The sequence below is a fragment of the Ochotona curzoniae genome, unplaced genomic scaffold (genome assembly GCF_017591425.1).
Source record: "Ochotona curzoniae isolate NIBS_2020 unplaced genomic scaffold, NIBS_Ocur_1.0 patch154, whole genome shotgun sequence".
NCBI lineage: Eukaryota > Metazoa > Chordata > Mammalia > Lagomorpha > Ochotonidae > Ochotona > Ochotona curzoniae.
Window position 1 is genome coordinate 88388 of NW_024466700.1, and position 12060 is coordinate 100447.

Below are 12060 nucleotides of genomic sequence, written 5' to 3' on the forward strand. Positions count from 1 at the left end.
GCGGCGGCGACGGCGGCGGCGGCGGCGGGCTCGCACGCGCCTCTGACGCCAATGGCGCGCGCCGGCCGGCGGGCTGCGGATGGCGGCGGCGGCCCGGGCTCCGGCGAGGGGCGGGGCGAGGCGGGGACGGGGCCGGCCGCAGGCGGAGGCCGGGCCGGAGGCTGGAGGGAGGCGGCGGGGACGGTTTGTTGTGCTCGGAACATGGCGGGCGTCGGCGACGCGGCCGCCCCGGGAGAAGGCGGCGGTGGCGGCGGCGCGGACGGCCCGGAGCGAGACCGCCGCGGCGAGGCGGAGCAGCCGGGCGGCGGCCACGGGCCCGCAGCCGCGCCTCAGCACACCGAGACGCTGGGCTTCTACGAGAGCGACCCGCGGCGGGAGAGGCGCCGCGGCCGCGCAGGTGAGGCGGGCGGGCGGCTCTAGGCCGCGGCCGGGGGCTGACAGGGGGCCCGGGGCCGCCGTGGGTCCCGGCTCGCGAGCCTCGCGGCCGCCGCTGCCCGCCGGGATGGCCGCTGACAGCTCCTCGGGCGGCCGTGGCGCGCGGCCCCGAGGCCCCCGGGTGCGCCGGCTGCGGCCGGGGAAGTGCTGTCCCGTGCCCCGGCCGCTTAGGTAGCGGGCATCTCCCACTCGGAGCGAGCGAGCGCCGACTGATTTCTGAATGACAGTCGCGGTGGCTTGTTTGGTGGCTCCGTGTTTTCAGCGAGGTGAATCCTTAGAAACCTGTGAACTTGCTCTCCCGATAGGCTTGTCACAGCCACAGCCCACGGCGTGGCGATGAGCCTCAAGTTTAGTGTAGAGTTGCCCAGAATAGAAACTAACTCCTCCAAAATGTTACGCTTGAACTTTTGCTAGACTGCAACTTAAGCCCCCCCCCCAAAAGTACCCCATGAAAACATACGTACACTTCCGAGTCCCATTGATTTGAGCATGTTCTTATATAATATTACTATTACTTAAGTTCTTGGCTGTTTCTGTGTTTTAAGAAACTACTTCGAGTTGTAGTTGTGGGAGGCTGGCTGGGTTCATTGGATACCCTGATGATAATGTTTTCATTTTTTTATAATTCTGTTTTGAACAGCAGCTCCATTTCATTTCTGACAACTAAAAATTGCTTCTGGTGTCGCCAGGGACTGCGTTAGCGCACACTCCCTGAGGGTCATGCTAATAAATGTTTTATTAGTAAGGCTTACTGCTTTAGTTGTAACTCGGGTGTTGAAATGCTAGAAGTAATTAGAAGACTGTGGCCGATCATGTGAGACCTTGATTGATTTATTCACTCGGAATTGGATGCAGATCTTGAAGAGGTGTATATGTTTGAACTATTAAGCAGACTTTCTCGGTGAAGCACTGAGAAGTGCTCCATCTGGTTTCATTGTCGGCCGTTGGCAGGAGTGTTTGCTTTCTGAATGGGCAGGCTGGAGGTTCAGTCCTAACTGCCTGGTCACTCTGCGTATTGAAAGCATTCTGGTGCACGTAGAAATAGATGTGACCAACGTTTCAGTCTCGTTTCAATTCTCGTTTTCCTGAATTTCAGGAAAGCCAACATTTTAATAAGCCCTTTTTGTTGTTTTTGGCCTGGGGAGAAAATGCAGTTGTCAGAAGCCCTTGGTGAGTCCAACCCAACACTCCCTCCCTGGCTTTCCCTGGCCGGGTCTGGCCTGCCCAGGCGCTACCCCTTGCACCAGCCTCACCCGCGGCTCCCTGGGCGTGCCTTACTGAACCCGCTTCAGACTGAAAGATGGTTGCAGCTGTAACTCTTGGAGAACTTGTTGTGTCCTTATCCTGCCAGCCTTGTGTGAAGGAGGTGGGTTTGCCACTTCACGCTGGTCTTGGCATCAGGACCCAGGTGAGCGTCCCAGGGAGCAGTGCTGCTCTGCCGGGAGCGCCGCCTTTGCCCTGGGCTGTGGTTTCACAGCTCCCGGCCTGCCAGTGCACCTGTGACCCAGAAGCCTTTGCTGGAAGCTCCTTCACCAGAGATCACAATTATTTGACTGTTTTGCCACCACTGCCTTCCTTTGCTGTGTAATCTTTCTTTCCTTACCATTTCCAGAGTTTGAAAGCTTTGCCCTAAAGGCGGGCCTGGCCCTGAGGGCCATGGAGTGACACCACCTAGTGTCACAGAAGCATTTCTACCGGCCTCAAACTGGCACAGTGCTTGGTGCTCATCCGTGACAGCCCTGCCCCAGCTCTGCTTCCTCCTGGCTTCACGTTGGCACAGCCCTGCCCCAGCTCTGCTTCCTCCTGGCTTCACGTTGGCACACCTTGGTGCTTCTTTTCTAACGGTCATGATCTCAGTGGCCTGACCATCAGTCAATGCCAGGGTGCCCTTCCTCCCTTCTCCCACGGAGTCGGGGCTTCTGGAAGCAGTGTGTGGGCTGCCCAGTCCTGAGCGCCCGGCGTCCCCTGCTTGCCTGTACACAGTACATGTTTATCCCCACTCTGTGTATCGTGTATGTGTAACTGCATCATACATAGTGTCTTTTTCTTTCCAACTCCGATCGCATGCTTCTCAGAACTTGCTTTTGACTTGGGTGTCGGCCGGCAGTAACCTGAAACTCGTCCCAGGTGTGGTGCTCACACTTGGCATCATCAGAGAAGGATGGGTATTCTGTTCCTCGTTCCTGTTTTCTTTCTCTCTTTCAGCATGAGCAATGTGTATTCCACTGTTCTCTGTGTGGTCCCTAGACTCTGCGTACCGTGGTTATCAATTCTGTAGGTTGTCCTTTTGAAGTAAGACTGGAGAAGTAATTCCTTGTGTGACTGTTTTTGTGCATATTTCTCTTCTTGTCTCAGCCACACAAGCCCTAGGTGCAGGGCTTGCTGTGCAGTGATGTTCTCTGTCAGGACTTTTGGCCTAGCAAATCAACCTTAAACTAAGAATTAAGCAATCTGAGTGCTTGGCTTGACTCACTTGTTAAATTGCTCTAAAGACTCTGAGACTGCTTGCCCAATCCACCTGACTGTTCCATAAAGCCACCACCAGAGAGTTTGGGATCCACAATACCAAGGTTAGGTCTGGTCACAGTGAGGGCCTGGTAAGTGTCGTGGCACATCCCCACTGAGCATGAAGCGGTACCTGTATGATGCGGGTGTGCAGGTGCCTTGGGACAGGTGCTACACCTAAGAGCCGGAAGTAAGGTCTTGGGGAAGGATATTGTTCCTGGTGGTGATGTTATTTTCTCCCTTGCTTCATGGCTTCTGGAGTCCTGGAGCTCATCCTTTTGCTTGTCTTCTCTGCTTTTGCCTATTTGCCCACTTGGCTTGACATCCATGAGAGATCGAACAAGGGCAAGAAGAAAGACTGAAACCCATAAAAGCCCTCTGAGCTCCTCTTGAAAAACTCTCATGAAAATTTTCCACTGAGGCATGTTCTAACTTGCCCCATTCCATATGCTCCACTTCTTGTGTAATTGAAAATTTGTTACATTTTTCTTACAAATACCACATTTTTATTCAAATATGTTTTCCTTTCGTCAGTCCTTACCCTTCATAGAATATATCACAGTTACTGCTCTGATCCCAAACTCAGACATTAAAGCTGATCCTGAGCTGGTAAAGCAAAATGAGCTCCTTCTTGTGTACCAAACCATTGCTCTGCTTTGGGAATTCTCCATTGCTTTCATTGGTTCGCATTTATGAGGGGGGGTCTTCAGAAAACTCATTAGAGGGGTTGGCGTGATGGATCCACAGGCTGATCCTCTGCCTATAAGTGCTAGGGTCCTATATGGGCACCAGTTCATATCCTGGCTGCTCCACTTCCCATCCACCTCCATGCTTGTGACTTGGGAAAGCAACAGGATGGCCCAAAACCATGGCACCTTTCACCCATGTGGAATACCCAGAAGAAGCTCCTGACTCCTGGCTTCAGATCAGCTCAGCTCCAGCCATTGTGGCCTCTTGGGGAGTGAATCAGTGGGTGGAAGAATCTTTCTGTCTTTGCTGCTCCCTATAAATCTGCTGGTCCAAAAATAAATACATAAATACATCTTAAAAAATCAAAGAAAGATAGCTCATTAGAGGGTCCAACATTGTGACACAGAATTAAACCACCACTTGAAATTCTGGGATCCTGTTCCATTCCCAGCGGCACCACTTCTGAGCTAGCCTGGAAGGCAGTGGGTGACAGCCCAGCTCCTTGGGCTCTGCCACCCACAGTGGCAACCGGCTAACTCCCCTGGCTCCTGCCTTCTGCTTGATTCATCCCTCATTGTGGCGGGGATTTAGGAAGTGAATCAGCAGGTAGAAAATCTCTGTCCCTCCTCTGCCTCTCTGATGCTATGGCTTTCAAATAAATTAATCTTTTAAAAAGTTAATTGGAAATATGTAGTATGAAAAAATTGTATGGGATTTTTCAAGATTTGTTTTGGAAGATCTTCAATGTGATCATTTACTCGCCAAAAAACCACAACAGCTGGGGCTGCACCAATCTAAAGCCAGACACCCAAACCCTCTTCCAGGTCTCCCGTATGGGTGCAGGGTCCCAAGGCTTTGGGTCATCCTTGACTGCTTTCCCAGGCCACAAGCAGGGAGCTGGGTGGCAAGTGGGGCCACCAGGATTAGAATTAGTGTCCTTATGAGATCCCAGCACGTGCAATGTGAGGATTTTAGCTGCTGGGCTACCGCGCTGGGACCTCAAGATATCTTTGTACCAAAATTAATTTAAGAAGAAAAAATGCTTAAAGGATAGATCGTCAGAGAGAGAAACAGATCTCTCCTGTGTTGGTTAACTCCCCAAATGCCAACAACAGTCAGACCTGGGCCAGGCCAAAGCAAGAAGCCAGGGGTTCCTTCCAGGTGTCCAGCGAAGCAGCAAGGGGCCCAGTGCTGAGCTCTCATCCCCTGCTTCCCTAGGCTCCTGGGAGAACGCTGGCTTGCAGGTGCAGCAGTTGGCACTGGGATTCGGCACCAGTGCCTACCCCTAATTCATCTGTTAATTCCATAAGCTGTAGACTTTGAAAAGCTCCCTTGAGAATTAAACAGTGAAAGCATATTCATTCTGCCCTTTAATCTGCTCAGTGTCTTCGCTTTTTAGACTGTGTTACTTCAGACTGACAGCTCCTGGGTACTCCAGTTTAGGAAATATTTTTTATGATAGAAGTCATTTTAGATTATATGGTTCTGATAGACCATCAAATGAAAAATTCCATTCTCATTTTTAAAAAAATTTTATTTTAAAAAATAGTATTTGATAGAGACTGACAGAGTGGCCAGAACTGGGTTGTTCCTAAGCCAGGACCACGGAGCTTCTTCCGGGTCCCCACGTGGGTAAGCCTTGAGCCTTCTTTAGCTGCTTTGCCTGGCACATAAGCTGGAAGCTGGATTGGAAGTGAAGCATCTGGGACTCAAACCGATAACCATACGGGATGCCAGCACCACAGGCAGAGGCTTGACCTAATATACGCCACAATGATGCCCATCCCAGGGGCACAGGCATCTCAGTCACTAGGTTAAACACCCACTCCTTGTTGCTATTTTTAATCCTTTGCTGGTTTTTTAAAAAAGCTTTGTTTCCTTGGAAGTTAGGTGGTCCATCTGGTGGTTCACTCTCCAAATGCTTGTGACGGCCAGAGTAACCCAAGAGTCAGGCACTGCATCCTGGCTCCCGCTGGGGTGGTGGGGGCCGAGGCACCTGCACCGTCTTCTGCTGCCTTCCCAGAGCCGTTGGCAGGAACGTGGATGAAAAGCAGCGCATCCGGAGCTGCGGCCAGCAGTGCCTTCAGCTGCTGTGCTGGAAACATCACCTCAGACGCTCCACTGTTTAACCTGTGACCTTGGACAAAGACATGCTCTTCTTGAACCCATTCCATGTCTATAAACTTGTGCATATTCTACTGTTCCTTTACTTCCCTGCATGAGTGTCCACACTTTTTCTTTAAGTCTTAAAAACTCAAATATACTGTGTAAAATAGTTCCCCTACTTAGATTTGACTTAATACGGAATTGCTTGTGCATTGGTTCCCAGAAAAGCTGAGTCCTAATTGACTTTGTATAAGAATGTCTCTCGGGCCCAGCGCGGTGGCGCAGGGGTTAAGGTCCTCGCTTTGCACGCCCGGGATCCCCTATGGTCGCTGGCCCGGGAAAGCAGTCAAAGACGGCCAAGTTTTGGGAACCTGCACCCGCGTGGGAGACCCGGAAGAGGCTCCTGGCTTCGGATCGGCATAGTATCGGCCGTTGCGCTCACTTGGGGAGTGAATCGTCGGACGGAGGATCTTCCTCTCTGTCTCTCCTCTCTGTATATCCGCCTTTCCAATGAAAAAATAATAAAAATAAATCTTTTTAAAAAAAAAAAGAATGTCTCTCTATATTTGGATAGTAATCTTACATTTAATATTTTGTTGTAGTCTTAGTAAAGCTTACTGAAGTTTTATGTTGTTTAAGGTTTTATTTTCCTAAGTGTTGACCAATATTACTTTGTACTTTTTAAATGTTCACTCCTATTTTAAGAAAGATATATTTAGATATATTACTGAACATATATTTTTGATTACTCATTACAAGTAATGAGTAATCACAGATGTACTCATAGTTGTGTTTACTGCTTTTATCCTAGATTGCTATTTCTAAAATAAGTTTTCTCAGAAGATAATTAAGCAGCCATTTCTTCTTTCAGGAACAAGAAGAAGGAAATAATACTGTACGTTTCCCTAAGTTAAGGTAGTAGATCAGAGAGCAATTCTGTGATAGGAGATAAATATTGATTACAGATTTGCCAGAGCAGGGCTAGCATTCTGGATATCAGGTTAAGTTGCTGCCTGCTATGCAGATATCCTGTGTGGGTGCCAGTTCGAGGCCCAGCTGCTCTGCTCTGATCCAGCTCCTTGGGCTCCTACACCCATGTGCAAGAGTCAGCAGAACCCCCCGTCATGGTCCAGCCCGTCATTGTGGCCTCTGGGGGCGCGAACCAGTGACGGAGGGCTTCTCTCTCGGGATCTTTCTTTCTCCGTAATTCTGCTTTTCGAAGAAGTACAATAAGTCTTTAAAAACTATGCTGAAAGAATTAAACTGGATTTATTATAATATTTTCCTTGTATTAAATCTTTACAGTTGGCAAAATTCGTTTCTTACACTATAGAAACATTTGTTTGTGTTCTAATTGCGTAGTAATGTACATATGTTTATAAAAAGACCCGGTGAATAATACTTCTTCTTGGTAAGAGCTGGATAAGTAAATTTGCTGGCATCTAAAAAATGTCATGTTCAGAAAATATATATTTGAGATATAGGTAAACAGATATGTGCATATATCTCACAGACAAACTATTCAGAGGGAACTAGCATACTGGGAAGTAAAGACACTTTGCGATATGTGTCTCTACTCCCGAATAAAAGTAGGACTGCTAAAGAAACATTTAAACATGTAAAATTCATTTTACAATATAATACTGGATTTTTTTTTCCTAAGATTTATTTATTTTTATTGGGAAGGCAGATTTACAGAGGGAAGGAGAGACAGAGAAAGATCTTCCATCCCCAGGTTCACTTGCCAAATGGCCACAGTGGCTGGATCTGCACCAATTAGAAGCCAGGAGCCTCTGCTGGGTCTCCCTGTGCATGAGGCTCACAGGGACCGGGCCCTCCTCCGCTGCCTTCTCAGGTCATTGGTAGGGAGCCGGACGGGAAGTGAAGCATCCCTGACATAAACTGGCACTGCTAGACCAGTGCTTGCAGGTGACGCCTGTTGAGGCACCATGCCAGCCCCGATACTAGATTTTCTACCTTTGCCTATACTTACCATTTCATGGCATATTAAAATAGTAAAAAGTTGAAACCTGTAACTGTTACTTAGGAGCTGTATACCGTGATAATTCACAGGAAAATGACTGGAGGAGAAATCAGAGAGGAAGGGGTAGAGCTCGAACCCCTATACCTATAAAACTGCATCTTGGAAAATAATAAATTCACCCAATTTGGTCCCATTAAAAAATACATCATCACATGAGGAATAGTAAACATCAATGACTTATAAAATCAAACATATATATATCTTGTACTATAAGAACAAAATGTTCTTTTAAAATATTTATTCATTAAAGACAGTCTGTGTCTCCCACATGGGAGGAAGGACCTCGGTTAATGGAGCTGTCACCATGGCCTCCCCGGGTCTGAGCTGTCAGGATCTGATGTCCATCAGGTATTAAATACAGCTGGACTAGCAGGTGACTGATCTGCTGGACTAGCTACCCACTCCCTATGGCATCTTTTAAAACCATCTGTTTTAGTCCCAGCTGTTCTGATCCATCTTCCTGTTGGTGTGTCTGAGAGCAGCGTATAGGCCAAGTACGCTAACCCCTGCTACCCTGCGGGAGACCCGGATGGAGCCCCTGGCTTCAGCCTGGCTCAAGCCTTGGCTGTGGGAACCATTGTTGGAAGATGGGTCACTCTGTGTCTCTTGCGTGTGCTCTATCTTCCTGCCTTCAAATACATAAATCTTTGGAAGAGGAAGCTCAGCAGGTGATATCATTGGGAGTATGGGCTATGTGGAGCTGCTGTTAAAAGGTTCGTGGTTTTGCAAGGCAGCTGTTGACGGTGTGGCTTCCTCGAAGTCAAGCTACAGTGCTGTGAGGATATGAAGAGCAGAGTTCCGGTTTTCCAGAAAGGACATATTGGCCCACTTACAAAAGCGCTTGAGACGGTGATGGACAAACCGCTCTGGTGGTGACAAGCATACGTAAGGGGAAGTGCTTAGCTTTGAATTTTGGCATGACCACTTGCTTCTCAGTGTCTGTGGGTACCTCTAGCTTCGCCCCGTGCCTTCATTTCTTTATCTGCAAAATGAGCATAAAAATAGATGTTCCATGTTTTTGAGGTCTGTGTACTCAAAAAATCATTTGATTCTTAAAATTCTCCATTGTAGGTTCCAGCTTGGTAATTGTATCTAAAAATCTTATATTTCTAGCTGTCAGACTCTGCACGTTATTTTGTATTTGTAATACAGTTAAAATACTTTCATACATTTCTGTTGGATGATAGTTTGTTTATAGTAAACAAGTTGCTTAGCTTATATGGTTTGCTAAGTATATTATTGTCACATTAGTTTCTAACTACAGAACCAGGATTGCAGAAACAGCATTAATAAAACCAGGTAACAGCAAACCAAGTGTTAGTGCTAGAGAACACGTGAGATTACAGCCAGTAGCTCACGACATCATGTCCTGCTTTGCAGTATCTCTGAGCCTTCGTACAGATCCCCCCTATGCCTCGGTGACTGTGTGGGCCCTTCATACAGTCCCCCCCATGCCTCGGTGACTGTGTGGGCCCTTCATACAGCTCCCTCCTAGGCCTCGGTGACTGTGTGGGCCCTTCATACAGCTCCCCTCCTAGGCCTCGGTGACTGTGTGGGAGGTAAGCAGGTCACAGATGTTGGAGAAATGGTGTAAGCTTCAGTTTTCTCTCTTGTGAGTTTGAGATCTGTGTCTTGACTCAGGTCATAGGGTTAACATGCGAATGCTGCTGCTGGGACCTGCCTCCTGTGCCAGCCAGGCTCCTGTGCAGCACACCAGCCTCTGCGGCCGCTGGAGGAGACACTGTGGGGCAGAGTGTTCTGAGTAAATGGGGGTGCGACTTGCTATACTTCTTCATTTACTTTACTGTGTGCCAACCTGTCTGTGTCTCTTTAACCCAGATGCCATTCTTGGGGGCTGTGTGAGCTCTCCCTTTTGCTTCCTGGGGGCAGTGAGACACTCCTGGCCCCCAGCCGGGGCACTCCCTGGCTGGGACCACATCCTGGCACCCTGCTCTTGAGTCTGCTGTGTCACTCTTTGCCAACCCTCAGCCCCGCTTACAGCCGAGGTTCCTGGGTCGGCCACAGCTGGCTGCCGAGTGGGGCGCTAGGCTTCTCGCTCGCCCCTGCTGACGCCTTCAGTCTCAGAGACGCCGTCTTAGTGCTAGGTTCTATTCTCTTCTCTTGTGCAGAATCTCTGTATCCTGTTCTTTGGCCACTTGTGATCCGGATTTTTGTTTTTTATTGATATGTGTAGTTTTTACGTAGTGCAACTAATGTTAAATATTTTGGTTCCTTTTACCTTTTGTATTCGTGTAGATCGTTATGTGGAATTTCAGTGTTAAAAGAATGGGAAAATAGCAGAACTATCAGAAGGACAAGTCACCCACCTGAAAAACTAGCCCAGTGTGCCTTGTGTGGGCACTTCCTCAGTTTCCTAAGCGATTTGGGTTGTCTTGCAGCCTGCTTCCTAAGGAGACGAACACTGGCTACTCTGACCTGTTATATTTTGATAATTCTTACCTACTCCATTTATCTCCTATGCCATTTCTTTATTTGGCTTTCTACTTTCTGATTGTGTTTTTGTGTTTGTTCTTTCTTGTCATAAACCTTTCTGTGATTTTCTTTTTCCTTCTCTGATCAAGGTATTCTGCAGGCATTTCTTGAACTTCTTTGTGCTGGGTCCTGGGCTGCAAAGGTGAATCAGCAAGGCAGATACGAAAGCGAGTGTAATTGCTGCTGAGAGGCAGGTGCAGATGCTGTGGGAGCCACGTGTGAGAGCAGCCCGGGAGGTGCTCCTGGGACACTCACAGAGGATGGCCTCGGAGCAGGCTCCCTGGCAGGGGGCAGAGAGGGCAATCGTGGGCCAACGGGCAGTGTCCAAACTCAGAGGAGCGTGGAAGGCAGAGTTGGCACAAGCTATGAAAGCACCTTTGGCAGGTGGCAGGGGATCTAGGTGAAGACAGCTGCTCGAGGGTTCCTTCAGGTTTCAGCAGAGTGTGCCTAGGCTGTGTGGGTCTGCTCACTGCCGGCCAGAGTGGGGTTAAAGGGAGGAAAGAGTACAAGAAGGACACATCATCAGGAGGTTTGTGCAGGAGCCTGGTGAAAGGGGAGGACCAGACTTGGATGGAATAAAGGAAGAAGAAAACGTTCAGGAGTGTTTCAGAGAAAGGCTCTGCAGGACTTGGTGAGAGGTGAGAGATTATCCCCATGGGCCCTGTGCTTTCAGCAAAACTGTCTGCACTGCTGACTGAATCAGGAAGACTGGTTTGGTTCTCCAGGTGATAAGGCATCCCTGTGGGAAGCAGCCGGAATGTATCTCAGGAGTCAGACCAGAAGATGTGGAGACTGTAGGATAGAGGCAGTTCTTTGAGCTTAACTGAAGAGTGTACAAGGAAAGCCAAGGTCGGCGGAAGGCACCTGGGCGAACATGAGTGTGAAAGGAAGGCTAATGGTTTTCTTAACTAGCGTCTTGTTAGGGTGTAAGCTGTAGTGGATGGAGCACTTGGGGGTCACAGATGAGCAGGAGCCAAAGAGGGTTAGGTCCGAAAAGGTAGCCATTTGGGAGAAAAGAGAGCCTTAGATCAGAAGATTTGGGCTGGCGAGGAAAAGGGGAGGCCGCAGGGTCAGGTACCACTCAGTGACGGGGAGGTGACCATGAGGCTCCAGGTGCTCATACTTCACGGGTCAGTGAAAGGTTCTGTGCTAGAAGCTCTTGTGTTTTCTAAATGCCATGTTGCTTCTCAGTTGTACATGAAAGAATTAATGTTGTGGACATTAACCCATCCAAATACACCCTTCCTTCTGATTGGAAACGGAGCCTGGGCAGAGTTTGTGATCTTCCGCTGGGCTTGGCTCTTCTTGTTCATGGCTCCTAAGGCTTTCTTCTCCTCAGAGAATGAGTTTGTTTTTTTTCCCAGCCAGCCTAAAGTGTATCAGCAGGTTTGTAATGAACAGTTTTATTCTACATGAATTTGGTTACTAAGGCCCTTGGATCCAAGCATCTGTTACTGTGTGCAGTAGAGGTCACAGCTTGCGTGCATTTCACTTGCAGGACTTGGGCAGTAAATGTGCTGAGTGGTAGGGCAAAGGATGACATAGCCAGTGCACTTGCTTCCACCTGCTGCTGCTCCAGGCTGGAGTCAGTGGAATCCTGCGTTCCTCTGTCAGTCTCAATCCCAGCTATCTCGTGGTGTCACTGATTGTCCAGATTATGAACCTGGTAAAGAAGTGCATGTGTGTACACACACACACACACACACACACTGGTCTGTGCCAGTGCTAGAAGAAGACAGCAGATTTAGGTCCATGGTTAAGTCCTTCTGAGTCTTGCCAAGGGCTTT

At 48.7% G+C, this 12060-nt stretch overlaps 1 protein-coding gene across 1 annotated transcript in view; it reads left to right on the plus strand.

Moving 5' to 3' along the window:
• Positions 1-201: 201 nt before the first annotated feature.
• The window catches only part of LOC121166509 (transmembrane anterior posterior transformation protein 1-like), a 62271-nt gene continuing 50412 nt past the window's right edge, over positions 202-12060 (plus strand). The window contains exon 1 of the mRNA XM_040995672.1: positions 202-397. Within this exon, the coding sequence (XP_040851606.1) occupies positions 202-397 (196 nt within the window). The remainder of the gene's footprint in view (positions 398-12060) is intronic.